The sequence below is a fragment of the Silurus meridionalis genome, chromosome 19 (genome assembly GCF_014805685.1).
Source record: "Silurus meridionalis isolate SWU-2019-XX chromosome 19, ASM1480568v1, whole genome shotgun sequence".
Taxonomy (NCBI): Eukaryota; Metazoa; Chordata; class Actinopteri; order Siluriformes; family Siluridae; genus Silurus; species Silurus meridionalis.
In genome coordinates, this window is record NC_060902.1 from 10,255,556 (window position 1) to 10,278,246 (window position 22,691).

The window sequence follows — 22,691 nt, forward strand, 5'->3', positions numbered from 1 at the left end:
AGCCCCTTCTTGAGCTATCACACCCAATTACACCCAAAATCTTTTTTACACTAGGAATGAAAGATGATTGAAACAGAATTTAATGGCCAAGTTGTTGAAGGGAAAAGGTGACAAGGAGGTGATAGGTAGGTATACCTTTAAGGAGAGGAATGTGTAGAGCAGATGGTGGTAGATTTTGCTAAAAATATGGAAATGGCAGTGGTAAATACTTATTTTAAGAAGATGGAGTATAGGGTGACATAAGAGCAGAGGAAGATTCACACAGGTGGACTATATTTTATGCAGGAGATGCAACCTGAAAGAGATTGTAGAGACTATAAGGAGCTGGCAGGGGATAGTGAAAGTAGACAGCTCCACCCCTAGACTGCTTGCCTTTATAACTTTTGTTTCTTTCCATTTTTTTTTATTTTGGTATATATTATATATATATAGCATCGAGGTAACCGATGTTTGAGATAAACGAAAATCAAAATGGCGGCAATATATTATCGTGTTTGAAATTTCTTTATGTACATGATGTGCTTTAATAAATGAAAATGTGCATGCACGTGTTTTTGAAGGGGTTTTTTACACAACAGCGTTGCCGCGATTTGTTTGATGAAGGCATGCTATAAAAATACATACAGTACATGTTTATCTGTCAGGAATCCACCTGCCACGCCCCCTTCGGCCCCCTTCAGCGTGGCAGGTGCTTTCTCAGCCGCTTTCTCTGAAGCGCCCGGCTTCAATCGCGCACATTTGGTGCTCGTTTATCATCACCAGCTCCTATTTAAACTTCCACACTCTCACTGTCCGTTATTGTTGGTATATGTTGGTTCACAGTGGTCGTTGTTATTGCGCATGCGTATCCCGGTACATGCCTTCCCACCGGCACTCTCTCAACGGCTGCGCTTTTCTTCCCAAACCGCGCATCGCGGATCCCCCCCCCGTTCGCCTCCCGTTCATCGCATAACATTTAACAACAAAAGACATATGTGCACTAACTAACAGCAGAGATTCACCAGTATACAATACAACACCTGTAGCAGCTGTAAGACTTGATTTTTCCGCCACTTCCGCGAGTTCTTCTGCGGCTGCACCGAGATAACCGACGTTAAATGGCAAATTTTTTCCCCTTGTGCTCGAAATATCAGGGTTCGGCGACATAAAAAAAAGTCGAAATAACCGATAAAAAATGCTTAGAAAAAGCGAGAATTTGGCGGTTCCACTTCAAAAACGTCGACTTAATAGGGTTGTCGAGATAACCAAGGTCGAGATAAGCGGGTTCCACTGTATATATAATACAGGATACCTATACTCACACACACACACCCCCATATATGTATGTACATATGTACTCTGTCAAATTATTTGCAAAAAATTTACTCAGTGCAGACTTATAGTGAGACTGACTAAAATCATAAAAGTAAAGTCAAAAGCAATATGACTCTTTCTAAAGCAAAGGCAACACTGTGAATCTAGACATATGGCAGTTATTGATGGCAAAGGAAGTGTACACTAATTACTATACAAGTACTAAACATTTTATTTCTAATTTTTAGTTTGTCCAAGAACTTCTGGCTCCTAGGTGGTGGTGGAGTGGTGCGTTTGGAAACTTTATCAATGTTTCAATGTTTACTGATCTTGCAGCATGAACACCATCACCATCATAAATAAATACCTTACTGATGATTTCCATATAGCTGGTCTGTAGTATACATTAAATAGATAACACATTTTAATGATCCAAAAACCACACTTCTGTTACATCCTACTCCCTTTATTGTTTGTTAGAATCAATATACACACTTTCTCATGCTGTTAATTGTGAATAAACAATAATCAATCAAACATTTTTGGAGGGTGGCGATTTTCTGAATGATCTGTTTTCCTTTATTTGTCAAATGTTCTCATTACACCAAAAACTACTATGAAACTACTATGAAAAATATCATACTGTTAAATTGAGTATATATATATATATATATATATATATATATATATATATATATATATATATATATATATATATATATATATATATACATACACACACACACACACACACACACACACATACATATATATATGCAACAACATTAAAATTGAAATAAAAAATACACAATTAAATAAAACTATATAAAATCTTAAGTTAAATCGAGATTTCATTTTATTTTCATCAGTAGCAACACAGACTGGAAAATGCAACTACTTATTAAAAACTAAAATAAAAAACTAAAAAATAAAAGAAAGAAATATAGAAATAAAATCCATTCTATTAACAACAAAAGTTCAAAAAGTGGAATAATGACAAAATATTGTAGTGTCGTTATATAAAATGTTTTATATAAACGCTCAACCAAACTACAGATACAATCACTGATATTTTAGTTATATTAGTCAATAAATTAAAACATAAATAGGACTTTTGTCCCACAGGGTACTTTTGCTATACCTGGCTTACAATCTCTTGGTCTTCTTCTTTGTACCGGTTCACTGGTGTCCTATCCACAGTCCTTTTGGGGACCTACAAAAAAAATTTTATTATGGCATTATACATACTGGTCACTTTAATAGCAACACCAATTCTCAGGTGGTGATTTTGACATAATACAGTCTCTACAGATTATACAGGATCTGCAGCCATCAGAAAATCATTTGAATGTAAATCATTTAAAATAATGTTTCTTAACAGAAAACAGAAAAGCATTTCAGTTCAAACTCTGAGGCAAATATGCTATAACAATAGACTTACAGTCAATTGTACAGTCGATAAGTACAGTCGAGAACAGAAAATAAAAATTAAAAAAATTAAATGAAATATGGCTTGTTTACTAATTATAAGGCTTGCTGGTCAAACTGAAAACTAGGACTGCAACTTACTATTTTGATAATCAATCAATCGTTTAAAGAAAAATTGGGGATGTTTTGCTTATTATAACTATATAAACCCTAATTATGTATTTATGTATGGGAATTTAAATGTACTTAATTCAAGGTATTTAAGTGTACTTAAAAAATAAAAAAAAAATACAGTGAGTTTAACTATCTTTAATTTTGACATTTTAAAGCTTATAGTGGCTGCTTGTTGAGGAGTGCATGTGAGATTTCTCCTTTGAAAAAATTCACTCATGCTGGGTTGTTTCTGTACACATAAAAAAAGGGAAAGATATGCATTGGTGTACAAATGCATAGGCACTGCAAATGCATTTTAGATTTAGTGTTTGTTCGCACCATTTTAATCGAATCCATCACTAGCAAGCGAGGTGCCACACAAGTAGGTTTTACAGCATTTGATTATAAAATGCTCCCATTGCCTTACATTTAATATAAAATACTCCACAGGTGTCTTTTTTACTGATAACGAGTTCAAACAGGTGTCATTAATACAGGTAACAAGTGGAGGACAGAGGAGCCTCTTTAAGTAGTTACAGGCCTGTGAGAGCCTGAAATCTTGCTTTTTTTGTTTGTGACCAAATACTTATTTTTCACCATAATTGCAAATAAATTCTTTAAAAATCTGACAATGTGATATTCTGGATTTTTTTTCTCATTTTGTCTCTCATAGTTGAAGTGTACCTATGATGAAAATTACATGCCTCTCTCATCTTTTTAAGTGGGAGAACTTGCACAATTGGTGGCTGACTAAATACTTTTTTGCCCCACTGTACCACGGTCTTATATAGTTAAGAATATATATTTTGTTAGAAATAAATATTTAGAAAAAAAAAAAAAAAAAATTATATATATATATATATATATATATATATATATATATATATATATATATATATATACATACATACATACATACATACATATACATACACACACACTTCAACTCTTCCTGAGACGTGGCCTCACAAACAGGCCCAGACAGTGCCCAGATCATTTAATTTGCATTTTTGCAAAATTTCTTTCTCTTCCAACAGATAGAAACATGACAGTAAACTGAGCTTCAGGAATTCTGTTACGCAAACCTTTACAATATGGGAGAAGCTGTTTGGCAGGGGCAATCAGTAATTAATCCATGTATTACTTTACTGACAAATTTACATTACTATAATTTTCTTTCACTTTCTTATGATTACTAGATTGTGGATCACAATCACAATTCTTAATATAATGCTTGTCAAGATAACTTGTGAAATTTTGTTAATAATTTAATTAACTATTGATTTATCTATTTAACTGCTAACATTCTTTATTAAGTGATTTGTAAGAAAATACTAAATCAAGCTGCTTTCTTGTCCTTCTGTACGTTTTTTTTTATCTCCACTTACCTACAATAAGTAACTGAATTACATATTTTACCTGATCAAAGAAGTCATGTTGATGAGAGAGTGGTGACTCATGTAAGGGCATGTTCCGACTACGCACTGCTCCCTGTCTGTCTAGAGACCGTGGCCGCAACTGGCAGCGCTGATGCCATGACTTCAGCTCATGTGAAACCACCTGTCGTGGGAGAGTTCTGCTTGGGTGCTGAGGGTACTCTTTGAGTGAGGGGGCACGGGATAGCTTCAGATTGTGGGGAATCCGTCTTCCCCCTTGCTGGTATAGTGGTGCCCCTTCGTACCGGTACTCGTAGTGACCACTTGTACAAGGAGAAGGGTGACGCCTGATATATATTCTACTCAAGTCCATATCATGGCCTGTTCCTTCATCTACATAGCCTCTGTAGAGTCTGGGGGAAAGTTGGGTCGTAGAATTGTAGTAGCTGTGAGTTATGTATGGCATTGAGATGTGATTAGAGTATTGGTATCTGTGCTGTGCTTGGCATAGCTGGTCTGGCTCAGCTAAAAGCTCCTGGCATGGTGAGCTATTGTAGGAAGTAGCTAACGAGTGCTCAGAGCAACTATCCTCTGAGCTGGAGTAATGTAATGGGTTTCCCATAGACATTACAGAGGAGTACTCCGGTGATGTCAGAATAACATCCGTCAGTCGTCTTCTGGCACCGCGTGACCGCCCTCTGTCTCGCTCTTCATTATTTGGTGGATCACTACTGGGAACTCTGTCAAAGTGCAGACAATTGCGTCCATAAATATGAAAGCAATGAAAATCTCAAATTTAAGAAAATAAAGAAATATGTAAGGGTGCTTTTACATTTGCTGCTCTATCAAGCCAACTGCAGGAAGTGAACCAAATATTCTTTGTATTTTGAGTTGCAAGCACAGGACAAATGTGTAAAGCAATTGAGGCAAATTCTGACCTGATGGATAGTACTCTTCGTAGATGCATCTCTGGAGTAGAGGGAGTACTGCTGGACTGTGTGCGGCTCAGTGCTGTATGTTTGGGTATCTGCAGTTTCTGGTCGATCTCTTCTAAACAAGCTTCCAATGGGGGCAGTGTAGGCATAACTGCAGGACTACAAGTTACACAATTAAGTGAATTTGTGATCAAAAATATTCTTCATTTCAGCCAGGTTTCAAATGTACAGCCAAATTATAAAACCTTGCCATCTGACCACAGTTTGGGGTGAAATATTTACAATTGCCCATGCTTAGTTCAGCAGAACAATTCTGTTATAATGGCTTAATACATTAAAGTCACTGATACGATATCCTATCATTTTTGAGAACCAGTGTACTGTGCCTGTCAAAAGTTTGGAAACTCAGGGTTTTTGAAAGATGCATGTTCTTTCTGTTCATATGTAACAAACTTTGTAAGTCAAAAACACAAAAATATGACAATAAATGACTGAAAGAAAATGATATGGACAAAAGTCAAAACTGTTGGCTCTAACAGACAAACTAATGTAAGACTGAGAGCAGAAGAGAATCAAACTGCGTCACACCCTCACTCAAATATGAAGGTGGAAGCTTAACGTTTGAGGTTGATTTGAAACAGGTAAGGCTAAAAGGAATACTTTACTAACAGTTGGAAGGATTACTTAATCAATATTACTACCATTTCATACTACAAAGCCATGCAATTTCGGTTGGACTGTAGCTAATTGAAACCAACTTTACCATAAAACAAGATAATAATCTGAATCATACGTCCAAGGCCTATATGCATGATACAGAAAACAAAAAGTCGCCTGGATTCTTATCCATCATGCAATTACCTTCCCAGTACCTGAAACTGAATCCTAATGAACTGTTCTGGGATGGATTGCAAGATCAGAAAAAATATCCAACTAGCAAAACAACACCTTCAGCAAGTTTTACAAGAAGCATAGCAATGTATTTCAGCTGAATAGTCTTTAGAACCTAACTGTCTGGATGACAAGAGTGTGTAAAGCTATTATTCATGCTAAAGGAGGATTTCTTTTAAAACAAATGCACAAATAAAGTTTACCTTTATGACATTTTTATATTTGTTTAGTCAAAGTAAATCTTCATACAGATAAAATAATAAGATTGTTGCATATAAACAAAAGACCATGCATGTGTTTTATTAAAAAAAAAACAAAAAAAAAACCATGAGACTTCCTTCCTTACCATATAAACCTAACTGTAAAAAAACTTCAGTAAATGTCTGTGGTAAATGTTTAGCTTGACAGTGGAAAATAGGCTTTAGTTGTTTTCCAACTTTATTTCCAACTTTGCTACATCTATAATTTGTGTAAGAGGACTATGAAAGTGGAGGTGTAATTTTTTTTTTTACCCCAAAATGACCCCAAAAGCAGGTAAAGCGGGTTATCATTATCACAAAAAGTGCAGGCTCCCATTAACAAAACTCAGTAAATTGACATACCTGGAGCTAACGATACTGGATTTCTTCACTTTCTGGTAAGGCTGATCAAGGCTAGACTCTTTCCAAGGTGAATTCTGGATAGGAGCAGGGTCATACTCCAGCAAGGGGCTGTGACAGGAGTGCAAATTCTCAAGAGGTGGTTGATGGGGGCTGGATCTTGGCTCAGAGGGATAAAGTGGTGGAACAGAGGGATGTGGACAAATATGGGAAGGGCCTGGTGCCACAAAATGAAGCTCTGTAATGGAAGGGGACTCTGAGGAAGCCTGGGATGACTGGCTTGTCAGCTCTTCGAAAAACGAAGATGAAAATTGGAAACAAATCAATGTGTCTGCGACATATACAAATTTTAAAACAAATAATCACAAGAATGAAAATGTTGATTCGTTAAATCTTGAATTATTATTTAAAAAGACTTTCCGCTTTAGAGATCGGGATTTACAGGCAAAACATAAGTCACAAAGTCAATAATATCCATGCCCACTTTCAATTAGAATACTGACAGATATACAAATACAAAAACAAATACAGATAATGCAACTAGCATTAGCATGATTTACCTTCATCCAACACTGCAGAGTCTGACAATGAACTATTATCCAAAGTGCCATGATCTGGAAACACAAGCAATAATATTGTTATTAAATGTGATCTATGATAGACTTCAAACCAGACACAAAAAACAGGTACCAGTACAAGTAAGTCAGCTATAGTAGGCCCATTGACAAAAAGGGTGCTTACATTTTTGTATGATTATACTAGATCGTGGTGAGGAGTGGCTGTGTTCAAGGCGTAATCGGAATATAGAATCTTGGAGCTCCTTTAGTTTCTGCTCCTCATGCTTGCACTGCTGTACTCTGCTTTTCTTTACTGCCTTGCTCAGGTGTTCTTCATGGCACAACCTATTCGCTGCTATGTAGATCTGTTGCTGAAGGGCCAGCTTAGCCTCCAGTGAGCATAGTTCTGAGTCCTGAAAGATGTTCAATAGAGTTAAATTAGTTTATATGTAATAAGCTGGACACATTTTAACTAATTATTAATACAAAACTGGTTTCTCTATTATTTAAGTGGTTTCATATTGTAACATTTACTTTAACCCTAATAAATTAACAATTAATTTTCTTAATGTGGGATTTTATGGGAGATAAGTATGACAAGATATGACCTTATGGTTTTATTTTGTACCTTGATTTTGTGCAGAATGCTTTGCTCATCCAATTTAAAAGCAGCTCCAATGCGCTTGTGTATTTGTGGAGGTTTCTCTCCAGGCAACAGAGGGAAGTCAGAACACAAATATCCAGTGAGCTCCTGTATTAAGAGAAAGTTTTATTATTTTATTATTATGTGAGCAAATTAGAATGGTTCAAAAAACATTTCAGTGCATGCTGATACTTGTAATTTCATACTTTACATGACTTCATACGGCTCACCCAAAAGAGCATGGCTAAATTGCAACTGAAACAGGTATATAACTGAGCTATTGGAAACATGGCTTCAACTGGGGTTCCTGCTTATCCTGTATGAATCACTTTATTCAGGACAATCAAGTCCAGACAAGTTTGTTCTCAACCACTGTATGTTTGCAATGTAGTCATACAGAGATTTTCTTTACTTTCTTATCCTGCTTCTTAAGGCATTCTTACTGTGCCTCCAAAGATCTGCTCTGTTTAAGACATACATGGTATATCTCCCTAATTGAGGAATTAACCTTCACATGGCTAGGTCATGTGAACCACATCAGGGTGTGTCTCTTATACTACAGACACACACTTGGGAATGACTTCAATCCTGAATGTGACAGAGGGCTGAGGTGTTATCAGAGACAAGCCTATGCAAGTGCAAAGCTTATTACAAGAAGAAATGTTTACTGAGTGTCAAGGTAGTCCTTCAGAGGAAGGGAAGTATTTCTCATTGCTCAAAAAAAAAAAAAAAAAAAAAAAAAAGATACAGAAAAGTCAGAACATTTAAAAAAAAAAGTAATCCAATTAATTTAAATTAGTTTAGAAATGACTTGAAATTAAAATAAATCCTTTTAAATTTGGAAAAAAAACAAACTCTGCAAACAAATTGGTCTACAATATATGATCAGTATAGATTAATAGTACTGTTTGGTCATTCACATAAATAAAAGGTAAAAGGAAATTTTAGTCGGTTTGTTTTGCTTTCTGATGTTCTGTTCTGTTACAGCATGTCTTTTTGAAGTGTTTGTATGTGTATATTTTGAACATTACTCACAGCCTCTCTAATACAGAGTTTCTTCAGTTCCAGTATACACAGCTCAAGCCTATCCTGCAATGACTGCCGTTTAAGCTTCACAGCCCGTGTGTGTGTACTTGCATCCTTGGCCACAATAATAGGACTATCCAGTCCTACAACACAGACATAGTCAAAAGTCAAGTTTAAAGCAACCACAATTCTTTTTTTCTTAACAATTCACACTTTTAAATTGAAGTTAAAAGTTTGCATTCTCTAACAATGCAATGATGGCAGGCTTTGAAAAACTCTTCCAGTTGCAAGTATGTAGTGTGGATAAAAAATAAATAAATAAATAAAAGCATATTTATACAACCATAATGTACCCACATTTAAAAAAAAAAAGATTGCTAATGTCCTTCAACAGAGAAAATTAGCTGGAAACATTGATGGAGAAGTTTACTCTCTTAGGTCAGCAGTGTCTTGAAACGAATTTGACTGTGTCAGGAATGTCTGAGGATCACTGCAGATTTTAAAAACCACTGCAGATTTTGTAAGAAACATCTTTAAAAAATAATGTTCCTCAACTTCATAATAAATGACTATACTTATGGGAACTATGAACACAGGCTTGTCACTTTCCACAAAACATACACCCTAAACAATGCATAGGGAAGTGACATGGACAATCAATTGTGCACAATGATTAACAAAAAATCATTTTTTGTCAATCTAATACAGGTAGTCGTCGACTTACGATTGGTTCCGACAGACCGGTCGTAACACGATTTAGTCGTAAGTAGAGTAGGCTATATGTAAAGTACTGTGAAATGTTATAAAAATCTTTAAGACGACTGTCTGTAGTATTTTAAATTTTTTTAAATTATTGTTATACTGTATATATCATCATTTGTATCATCTCTATCTTTGTTTCTTACTGTCGTATGCCACGGCTAGCGATTGTGGTCGTAAAGTCGAATGGTCGTAATTTGCATAGGTCGTAAGTCAACGACTGCCTGTAGTAAAAAATGTTTTTGCTCTAAACTATAGCAAGACCTTGTCAAGAATCCACACTGCTCTGGTTAGTTAGGGTTATAAACAGTTATTACAAATTGCAATTGGCTGGCTGTGCCTACCAGAATGCAGAATAATCCCACTGTCTGTGTCACTGATCTCCTCTTTGGCTTCCATATCTAAAAAAGAAAATATATTATTTCATAATTTGTACTAAATTATTTTTTAATGCATGGTCATAAAAAAATGTGGAAGCTGTTGCCTAAATAAAGGTGCCTCAAACATTTTTGTGAAATGAAAATTATATGGCAAAAATAATGATGCCTGTAATGCATGGTTCAGCAACTTTAAAGAATGTTATTTATTTTCTTATTCTACAACAACTTTATTAAAAATGTATCTAAAAATATGCTTAATTGAAAAATACTATATCTTTTATTCCATCAATGCCACATTCAACTACACATATACACAAAGTGACACAGATGTGACAGTATTTGTGCTACAGGCCAGTTTAAATATGTTAAGCTTCCAGCCTATAGGGCAATATGTGCCAGTCTGTTTTGAAATGACAGTGTCATTAGTCAGCAGTAGTGTCGAAAGCTGGGAGAATGATTAAAAAGTCAGTGCTGCTTATCAGTAATATATTACTACACATATTACAAAAGGAATGAGTCAGATTGACTCCTTGAGCTGGTCATCCAACCACAGAAAAAAATACAATGTTGTGAAATAACATGGCAACATTCCCCTCAAGCACAATTGGGGAGTGTCACATGTACACCTGTATGAACGTGTGTTTTAAGCAAACTGGTAACGGCTCTGTTTGTTTTTATGAAGCAATGATATTACAGGCAAAGGCAGAAACTATAAAAAGATACAAAGATCTTGAAACAGCATAAAATTTCTGCCTTGCTTAGTCTATAGTTTACTTGCCCTATTACAACTGCCACAATGATATATACTATTTATGCAAACACAGAACATGTTCCTAAAACTAAGAAAACAAAACAAAAGACACAAACAAAACAAAAAAAATCATTTATAGAGCAGGCTTTCCAATGTTTAAGAGAGATAGACATGAGGAAATATCAGAAAAACAATTTCAATTGATTTAAATTAGAGTTGCTAAATAAACTAAATAATAATAAATAAATATACATTTTTTGTCTTTTTTTTGGAACTATGAAGTACCTGTAGAACCCGGACTCTCTGTCTGATGGAGGGACCACCTCGATGGCCTCTAGTCTCTTAAGGGTATCAATCTCTTGAGACTGACCTCTGACTGACCTATACAATCACCACACTCGCACTGGGGGACCTCAGGGCTGTGTGCTCAGTCCACTGCTGTTCACTCTGCTGACTTACGACTGTGTAGTAATGCACAGCTCAAATCACATCATCAAGTTCACAGATGACAAGACCGTGGTGGGTCTCATCAGCAAGAACAATGAGTCAGCATACAGAGTGGAGGTGCAACAGGTAACACCCTGGTGTGGAGCGAACAACCATGTCTCTGAACATTGACAAAACCAAAGAGATGGTTGTGGACTTTAGAAGAGTACAGAAGAACCATTCTCTACTGATCATCGATGGATCTTCTGTGGAGATCGCCAAGAGCACCAAAATCCCTGGTGTTCATCCGGTGGATAACCTCACCTGGTCACTCAACACCAGCTCCATCAACAAGAAAGCCCAGCAGCGTCTCTACTTCATGAGAAGGCTGAGGAAAGCTCATCTCCCTCCCCCCCATCCTGACCAATTTCTACAGAAGGACCATTGAGAGCATCTTGAGCAGCTGCATCACTACCTCTTTTGGAAACTGCACCGTCTCTGATCGCAAGACCCTACAGAAAATAGAAAGGACAGCTGAGAAGATCATTGGAGTCTCTCTCCCCTTTATCATGGACATTTATATCACATGCTGCATCCGCAAAGCCAACAGCATTGTGGACGACTCCACACACCCCTCACACACACTCTTCACCCTCCTGCCATCAGGAAAGCGGTTCCGAAGCATTCAGGCCGTCACATCCAGACTGTGTAACAATTTCTTTCCTGACGCCATCAGGCTCCTCAACATAAAACTGAACTGAAACTCATGCACACACACACTCAACTGTGTGGCTGATCTGCACAACCAGGTCTTAACACACACAATCGTACTCACTGCACACATCCATGTCTTCAGTCTACATCACTTCATTACTACAAACTGTCTACATGCTGTTTTTGCACATCTGTTTTGACTGCTACTATTGCATTTTTTTGCACAAACCATTTTGTTTTTACATTTTACATTTTTTTAATTACAATGTTCACTCCTGTACTCAGTTCTCTTCTATACACCACACTGTGTAATATACAACAGGTTTACTGGCAGTGCTATTTTGTATTTTGTGTATTTGTCCTACACTCTCTTGTGTTGTTTTTGCACTGTCTGTCTTTGCACTGTTTGCACCAGGTTGCACACGATGCACTTTATGTGGCGAGGACACTTACTAGTCCTTAGCGCTGTGTTTTTCTGTCATGTAGCATTATATTGCTTGTGTAGCACCAGGGTTCTGGAGGAACGTTGTCTCATTTCACTGTGTACTGCGTCAGCTATATATGGATGAAATGACAATAAAAGCTTCTTGACTTGACTTGACTTGACTCTGTTACACCTAGAGCAGGGGCTTACCCCTGGTGCAGCTCTAGGAGCCTTGAAGGATAATTTTATATTACCAATACCTACCGTATTATACCAGCACACAGACAAAAATAAATAACAGCAGGTAAGTGAAAGAATTAGACTGATCAGTGTTCAACACACACAATCTTTCTGACATTGTTACTGTAAATTATTATGATATTATAATTACTGCCTTCCCCAAGAATGTCTTAACAGCATCACCAAATATTATGTAAAAAAAAAAATAACTCAGTGGGAGATAGAGACATACTAGTCTACAATATATGCTGATACAACTGATTTCAGCATAAATAATGAATGATTTGATGTTCCCTAAAATATATTATTTAATGGAATTAGTACTTTGATGCAGAGATTAAATTGAAAAGATACAGATTATTACCAGTCAGGACCACACCCCCGAATTCCATATTTGTAAGGCTTTTTCAGTAAAGAAACCGTTTTTGCCCTTTTTCCAATCAATAAGAAAATGTAAACTGTTTGTTAAAACAGTGTACACTATGGTGTAGTATAGTGCAGTATGGTATATACTATTACTGATTGATTCATCAGATCAAATATGTACAAATTAAAGAACCATAAAGAGAGCAATGATAGTGTTTTTTAAATGCACAATGAGTACTATAACTATGTCTTGTGTTTTTTTTTCCACAATTTAGGCTAAAATAGAAATTGAAGAATTGATTTGTCATGTCTCAGAGTTTTTCCTCTGACAAACAACCAAGTGGTACAAATGGCCGCTATTGTTACTAAGATTGACATTGGTAGAGGACATTTTCATGTACAGTGGTCCCCCGTAACAAACACAGGCTGTTGCATATTTTGGACGCAACAGAAAATGTAAAATAATGGACATCAATGCTTTATTTATCACTTAAAATTGATATTACAATAATGTGTTTTAAATATTGTGGGGTTTTCGAGCCACGAGTTCCAAACCGCAAATTATCGAGGGTTGACTGTATTTCCTATTATCTGGCATATTTTATATATATATATATATATATATATATATATATATATATATATATATATATATATATATGAATTAGCTATTTAAACCACCTAAATAATATTAGGTGAATTCCACATGTTTTTACTGTCAAAACTACTCTGACCCATCAAGCCATGGACTCTATAAGTTCTCTAAAGGTGTGTTGTGATACCAAGATCTGAGCTAGGGTCTCCAAAGATTGGACTTGTTTGTTTAGCACAGATGTTTGATTGGATTGATATTGGGTAACATCTTTGAGAAGTTAAAAATTTATTTTTGAATTGTGCTGCTCTGTCTTCTTCTAAAGCACAATAACCTGCCCCTGCTGAAGTGTCTGAATGAGTGTCTGGAAGGTGTCAAGATTGGAATGCAAACCAAAAGCCCTTCAGCCCTTCCCTTGCAATTCCTTATACACAGGACGTCAGCACATGTTTGCCTTTAATTAATATAGAACATTGGGACAATACTGCTTACAGGCACCAAGAAAATGGATCACATCGTTTCACTTTTACCATCTGTTCTGTGACTCTCAGTTCAGTATAGAATCTAGTTTAGGGTTCTTTTATATGCTTTTAAATATTGTAATGGGCTAATGCACTCATAAATTATGCATCTTCTCTCCCCACACCCAGGTCCTAGTTTTCTGAGGTCATCTGATCAGGTACTGTCTCAGTTGAGGCTAAGCAACTGTATTTTTGCAGTCATGGCACAAAGTGACCTATTATTATATCAAAACTAAAACATGTACAGTGCCTTTCAAAAGTTTGGAAACACCTAGTATTTTATAATTTTTTTGACACATGCACATTCTTTTTTTATTTGCAACAACTTTTACTTTGATCAAACAATGATTTAAATTGATAGATTTTGGTACAAAATTGTAATAAATATTTGAATATATTTACTGAAAAATCCTCCCTTAGTAATAGCTTTACTCACTCCTGGCATCTGGATAGTTAACTCCATAGATTCAGCTGAAATACTATGCCATGCCTCTTGTAAATCTTGACAAACCTTTACTTTGAGAGCTTAATATTTCTTTCTGACCTTGAGATCCAGTTTATCCCACTGCAGTTCAATAGGATTCAGGTACCGTAACTGGGCAGGCTAGGAAGTGTGTGTCCCAAGTCATGGGAACATTTTATATTAAACGTAAGGCATGGGCGCATTTTATATTAAACATAACAAGGAAAAATTTACCTGCAAGTTATTGTAAAGCAGAGCTTGTGTGGCATGGAAGTACCACAGTGATGCACGAGCATGTGAAAATAAAACTTGGTGTCACAGATGAAGGCGAAACATCAGCACGGTAAGCAGAATCTGTATAATCATCACCATGATTTAACTAAAACGGGGCGAACTAACACTATATCTAAAAACAGCACACAGCAGCAGTAAACAATTACATTTTTAGTCATTATGATTATAATTATGATTATGCATTTGTACACCAATGCATATTTTTTTTCTTTTTATAGCATTTATCTACTACAACAGTTTACTTATCTGTTTTCAAACGTGATTTACTATTTCTGTAAATCCACTTTATGCCACTTTACTACATTCAAATGCTTGTTTTTAATGTTTGTATATTTTATTTATGCATATATCATTTAATTATTATACAAGATTAAATTAATTATATATTCTAAATGCTTATATCTTCACAAATGAACAAAATGTCTGCGTATTTTTGTAAACAAAATTTTTAATAATGTATTATATTTTATATGCATTTTTTTTACTTGCCATCTGCAAAATACAATACAAATGTTGATTTACACAAATTGCCTCACCTTGCATACTCAAATGCTGTTTATTTTTTATTTATTTATTTTTTTTACAGAAAGAAACTCAGCATGGGGGAATTTATTCAAAAGAGAAATCACCCATGCACTCCTCCACAAACTACTACAAATGCCACTATAAGCTTTAAAATGTCTAAAGATAGTTAAACTCACTATGTGCCTTTTGCTTTTTTTTCAGTACACCTTTATACATGAATACCATGAATTAGGGTTTTAAATAGTTATAATAAGCAAAATATCTAATTTTAAAGATATCTAGTTTTTTATTATTCGATCAATCAAAGAAATTGTTCGACTAATCGATTATCAAAATAAGAATTAGTTGCAGCCCTAGTTTAAATCAAACCAAAATTCATCAGTCAAAAACAACTAGGTTCATATAAAAACATCAACTTTGTCCATGTATTTTGTCAATGGACATATCAGTAATGGAAAACTACTTTGCTCATGAAATAGTGCTGAAAATAGTGAAATAGTGCTCATGAAATAAATACATACTGTCTGGCTCGATGCAATATATTTTACTATTAATGTCCCTGAATAGAGTTGTTTGAACGCCATTTGTATAGCCTATATTTTAACACATTGCTTATTTGGCATCTCAGTAAAGAGCTGGACAACCGTAAAACTGTGTGTGACATTTTATTCGTAAAAGCACTATACAGATAAAACTGAACTGAAAGTTATGTAGTAAGTTTCTATTTGCGCGCAGATTTGTAAATAACAATAACGGTGTGTCAGGGGACGAGAATTTATAAGCCTGTCCATAGTCACAAACCGAATTTGTGAAATAATTGTCAGACGTTTTAATGACACATATCCACACGCAGATTAGGACAGAAATCACGTAAAGTATAATGCTATGTAAAAGAAGTTCCTTGCATTTGTAGAGATTGTTACTGGTAATTAATTCACTGCAACAAATTCTAAGTTTAATCTCTTCTAGTTACTGATCCCGCATTCTAGAGATGCAGGATCCCACAGCGACCTGTGAACGAGGTAACTAAAGAACTAAATCTGTATCCGAAGTTCCTGATTTGAAAAAGTTCGTTTTGAGCCTAGTTTCGATTATTCTGTAAATAAGGGGCATCCTTGAGATTAAAATGTGTGATCTGTACTGTAGCTCTATTTTATAGCATACAGGATAACAATAAAGAGGGTATAACTCTAAAGGTTAGGTAATTGTATAGGCCTACTGTAAGAAACAGAATACAGTCTATAGTTACATTTCAGTGTATCTGCTAACGCGTCGTATTAATTCTTCATGCTTTTATTATTTAAAAAAACAAACAAACGCTGACTTACCACCTGCATTCATATCAAAGGCAGATTCACACTCAAACTTCCCCAAGTTTCACAGAGGAACATTCAGGTATGTTTCATCCACGTTTCCCAGACTAACGCATTCCAGATTTGTTGTAACTAGGACTCTAAAAAGAGACCATACCAAACTGTACACGGAAGGGAACCCGATCTTGCTGTTTCAACTTCGGCAAACTACTTTACTTTGCTTGATCGTTGAAGCAAACAAACCACTTTGCCATTATTATGCTAACCGTGTTCACAAACTTTTCCTGACTTAATAATAGTCCAAGATTTTGTAAAACTTTCAGTATGTGGAAGATCGCCCCCCGTCCGCTTCCAAGGTGGTATTTGCCTCGCTAGTCACTAAAACTTTTTAAAAAAAAACCTTTCTGGACCGTAGTAACAGTACACGTGTCGACTTGTCTCATTTATCTTAAAATCTTACAACTATAAAGAGCTTTCAACATCTCAAATGTCACAGAGACCGAAAAGAAGATCCCACCTTCTGAACGGAAAAGGATTAACATCAGAAAGGTCAGCTCAAAAGTAAAGAGTTTGGGGAAAAAAGACAATTTAAACACAGCAGTTTGATGGATTCCGTCACTTACGGCAAACTAGAAGAGCCAAGCTCTTAAAAAAAATGCAATACAATATAATCTTAACAAAATAAACCAAATCATTGAATGTACATGTGAAGTTGTTTCCATCACACACTGCCTATTCGAAACAGTCATTATTTGAATTAAAATAAGCAGTGATTAATATGTTTCAACTGACTTTTAATACGCTTGCAATGTATAGCTTCTCATTTCCTAAACAACTATGTCTGAATTAAATGTTTCAGAAGGGACACCAAGCATAGAAAAAAAATAAAAAGATTGGTGAAATCAATAGATTAAGAACTGTCAAATGCGTAATTAATGGAGTATTGCGGAAGAATAGTGTTAAGAAAAAAATATTAAATGATTGTGATTTTGATCAAACACTATAACTATGTTCAAAAGTAAAGTACACAGATACATGATGCAACTATCCATCTTTTTGTTCAAACAGATGAATATTGAACAGTTCTGTGCTCTTCAAAGTGAAACACCTCATGGGGGCAACAGGGTTTCATTAAAAACTAACCTGTATGTAACTCTAAGCTATTCTATATTTAACTAAACATGTCTAGTAAAAAGCCATACCTGCATAATGTCTAATGAAGGGAGTGAGAGGGAGACAATTCATTATGACATCACCTTGTGAATAAATTTGAATGCATTAAGCACAAACCAACACATATTAGATGTTTGTCCAAAAACTTGTTAAAGTTTCTTAGAAAAACCAGAGAAACCAGACTCAGAAAGGAACCCATACTTATCTGGGTGCCACTGTCTATTCATTACAGTTTATCATTTTTGTTAGGGTGTGCAGTGATAGGTTATTAAATGCAACCTGTGGCCTGAGCCATTGTAGTAGACTGGTGACATTGACTGCAGTTCAAATCCATTATCAAAGCTCCTGTGTGGCTCCACAATTTAATGTATCCCCAGCCAGTTGAGGTTAAACCACCCCCAGCTGCACAGAGTGGCCTCTAATCGAATAGAATCCTATCCAGAGGCAGGGCACTGGGACAAACCAGGCAGATCAAAGGAGAGGAAAGGTAAAGGAACACTGGTACCTTAGGAGAATGCTTAACTTAATTTATCCTTAATTCCAAAACACAGGGTGGATATATTGCATGTGGTATAATGTATCGTTTGACTATCTGATGCACACAACCGTGTTTGTACATTCTGGACTTGCCTGACAGAACAAAACTTTCCCATACCTACAGATGTAGTCTCTATTTGGCATCCAAAAAGAAAAACTGGAAGAGCTAGGACTGTGAATATTAGTGGTCAGCGGTCATTGCCAGCAAAGCCTTCTTCGACACTATCAGAAGCACTGACCTACATTTACAACAGAAATTGTATTAATTTATTCCCAACATTTTATTCTCTTCATTTCGTAGCATTTTTTTTGGCTGCACTGCTTTTAGTACGTGAATGTGTATGTTAGATTTTTTTGCCAATCAGATGTCAGCCTTTGTTTGTGGCCATGTCAATCTAATCTGCCCAGGGCATTTAAAATCAGTTCTGCTGGCTTTTTTACTATAGAGATTATTAGCAATGGGTCTGTTTCTTTATCCATTCAGATTTCATATTCGCCTCACAGGGCCAGCTAGCTGGCCCACAATAGCGTCAGCATTTTTCAGTCTCTGATTGGTTGGTCAGAGGGAAACAGTAACAGCCAAGTTCGACTGGCAAAACACGTGTGCACACATTAATACATCTGAGTGAAGACTTTTTTTTATGCCTGCGGAGAAAGAGAAATTTATTTAGTTTCGGGCATACATAAAAATACATTTTCAAGAAAAGCTAGACATCGTGTGGAGGGCCAACCTCGAAGCTAGCTAGCTTGTCTCAGCCCGGGAAAGGGTTTGTTCGCCACTTCCAGACCAGTGAATACAAGCAGTACCACTGGCTTACAGCCTACAAGGACCGGTGCAAATTATGAATATGCATTTCTGGTGAGAGGTTGTATTTTATTTCATTTTTAATGTTTTTGTCATGTTATTAAAATAAATTGGAAGTATTTAGAATTGCTTATAAAGACACTATGCTCAGCTACAGACAGGCGCTAAAAGCTGCTAGAGCTGAGCACCTGAGCAAACTCATAGAAAACAACCAAAACAATCTCAGGTTCCTTTTCAGTACAGTAGCTAATTCAACAACAAATCAGGTATCTGGTGTTCCATCACAGTTTAGTAGTGAGGACTTTATGAATTTCTTGACTGAAAAAATGTATAGTATTAGAAAAACAATTGTGGAGGTCCAACCTCTGACACCATCTCCTGACCCAATCTCACCTTAAGCTCCACAACTACACTGCTTTACATGTGTAGGACAGGAAGAGCTGTATGATGTTATTACCAAAGCTAAATCAACAACATGTCACTTAGATCCCATTCCAACTAAACTATTGAAGGAAGTGTTACATACAGCTGGTGAACCTCTTCTGAATATTATTAACTCCTCACTATCTTTAGGTCACATCCCTGAACCCCTCAAGTTAGCAGTTATTAAGCGCCTCATTAAGAAACCTAATTTGGACCCAAACATGCTATCAAATTATAGAACCATTTCAAATCTCCCATTTATGTCTAAGATTTTAGAAAAGATTGTCTCTGCCCAGTTATGTTCCCACTTACAAGAGAACAATATCTTTGAAGAGTTTCAGTCAGGTTTTAGGCCCAATTATAGCACAGAATCTGCTCTAGTTAAAATCACTAATGACCTGTTTTTAGCTTCAGACCAAGGCTACATGTCGCTGTTAATTTTACTAGATCTTAGTGCTACATTCGAAACAATAGATCATGATCTTCTCCTAGATCGGTTACAAAATTACACCGGCATTCAGGGACAGGCATTAAGCTGGTTTAAATCCTAGCTGTCTGATCGTTACCATTTTGTAGACTTAAATAGAGAGCTATTCAGGTTCATGCAAGTAAATTATCCCTTCGCTTAGGAAATATTATTAGAAGGCATTAACTTCCACTGTTACGCTGATTATACCCAGCTATATTAGATGATAAAAAACAGACGATACAGCTCAATTGGCTCGGATAACTAAATGTGTGTTAAAGAATTAAGACTGGATGTTTCACAACTTTCTATTATTAAATTCTGATAAGACAGAGATTTTGCTCATTGGCCCAAAAACCAGTACACAGAAGCTCCAGCATTTCAACCTGCATTTAGACTTATGTTCTGTAACTACTAATTCAACAGTAAAAGACCTGGAAGTTATTTTAGACAGCAACTTGTCTTTTAAAAATCATATCAACCATGTTATACAAACAGCCTTCTTCCATCTTAGAAATACTGCTAAGCTAAGAAATGCTATCTATATCTGATGCAGAGAAGCTTGTCCACACGTTCATGACCTCCAGAATAGACTATTGTAATGCATTACTGGGTGGAGGTTTTGCATCATTAAAAACAAGCTACAGTTAGTACAGAATGCAGCAGACAAAGTTCTCACAAGGTCATGAAAATATGATCATATAACCCCAATCTTATCATCCCTACACTGGCTACCTGTTAAGTTTCGAATCGACTAAAAACTACTTCTTAATACTTACAAAACACTAAATCGTTTAGCTCCCAATTATCTTTCCAGTCTTCTAACACGCTACAATCCACCGCACTCCCTGAGATCTCAAAACTCCGGACTTTTAGTAGTTCCTAGAATAGCAAAGTCCACTAAAGGTGGTAGAGCATTCTCACATTTAGCTCCTAAATTTGAAATAGTCTTCCTGACAGTGTTCGTGGCTCAGACACGCTCTCCCAGTGTAAGTGCAGATTAAAAACGTATCTTTTTAGCAAAGCCTACACATAACATTCGTCACATATCATAAACTTGTGCCCCGGTACATCTGATCATATGCACATTATCATCTTGTGCTGTTAATATCATGAACAGCAGCTATGCTAATTTTTCTCCACTGCTTCTCTTTCTCTCCCCATCCCGAGGCATCCTGAGGTTTGGCCAGCTCCAGTCACATCCCACCTCATGAAGATTATGGACCTTTAAAGAAATAGATGTGGAACTCACAAACTTCTCGTACCATCCAGAGACGTACCAGTGCCAGCTGGATCTCACTTCATGTGTGGAGTTTTGACATTGGACCTCCTGGAGTGTTTAAAGTCTCTGGCATGGAGAAGCTGGTGTTGGATCTGTGATGATCGAAAATGTTGAGAACATTACTTATAATCTTACACTCCAGTGCTCATGTTAGTTCTCACTCTCCAGTGTTCTTTATTGTTTAAAGATTTATGATCACACTCTTGATGTCACTCAAATGAGGATGGGTTCCCCTTCTGAGTCTTGTTACACCAGCTACCCTGCCTTTTGCAATGAGCTGTGACTCTGGTTCGGTCATCACAGCAGCAAGATCTCTCCCCAGCCTCTGTTCTCCGCTGAGAGTGTCACCAGCCTTTCAGTAATAATTAATTTTAAAATAAAAATTATTTCCGACATTTTTGGCTGCGACATCTCACAGGCAGCAGAGAGAGACCGGTACTCCTAGAAAAGCTGAGCAGAAGCCTGTTTATTAAAAATTCTGTTTAGATATCTGCTGGTCTGGGAATGCTTCAGCCCGGGGTGGGGGTAGATGTAAACTAGTCCCAGAGAAAAAGCACCCTAGGTGATAGAAAGCTGGGAAAATGTAAAAACATTGTGTATTAAAGATCATGTTGGTGAGTGGATAAGTAGGAGCAATTAATGTAACTTAAAGAATACCTCCAGAAGTAAAAAAAAAAAAAAAAAACAGTGAGCTCTGGACAGGTGTGAATGTGAATTTATGTGAAAGGAAGTCTTGTGATACCACTATTTTGCATATAACAGACCATATCCAGGTGTGATGAAGGTATGTGTGAAATAGGTTTGCTTGGGCAAGTGGATACAGAAAAAGAGAAAATTTCCTGTAATACTGCTGCTGATGTGAACTGGAGTTTCATGGGCAAGCAGGGCTGCATAGAAGACAGGTGTGTAAAGGCCTCCCCTAGATACCGATTTCAAAGAAACAGGACTGCATGGTAGGGAAATCTCAGGCTGGTGAATCACTGTGACTGTCACTGTTAGCTTTGTTTGTGTTTGTTGAAAAAGAAGAACATAAGTTACAAAAATGAGACAAGATTCTATGAGGAACAACAAAAAAAAAAAGGTATAGAACAAATGGACACATAGATGAACCTATATAACTAAAAAAATCATAACTTGTGACAAACTGACATGTGGAGAAACTAAGATTGTTTTTGTGCAAAAAACAGAACCGAGAGGTTGAGCAAAAAGAGCAAGACGGGAGCACCCAGCACGGAGGAAAGGCGGCAGACCTGACAAGAAATCCAGAGAAAGCGTAAATATTCTTTTATATAGAAAAAGGCAAGAAATCTCATATATTTAGGTTGCACGACATTAA

General features: G+C 36.3%; 1 protein-coding gene across 1 annotated transcript; it reads right to left on the minus strand.

Annotated features, from left to right (window-relative positions):
- Positions 1-2,303: 2,303 nt before the first annotated feature.
- On the minus strand, positions 2,304-16,962 carry inavab (innate immunity activator b). Its single transcript, XM_046874770.1, has 10 exons — positions 16,685-16,962; positions 10,005-10,061; positions 8,911-9,044; positions 7,861-7,983; positions 7,417-7,645; positions 7,236-7,289; positions 6,679-6,964; positions 5,189-5,344; positions 4,294-4,990; positions 2,304-2,506 (listed from the first exon to the last, which is right to left on the minus strand). Exons 1-10 carry the CDS (start codon positions 16,695-16,697, stop codon positions 2,429-2,431), a joined length of 1,827 nt encoding a protein of 608 aa, XP_046730726.1. The 5' UTR covers positions 16,698-16,962; the 3' UTR covers positions 2,304-2,428.
- Positions 16,963-22,691: the final 5,729 nt, after the last annotated feature.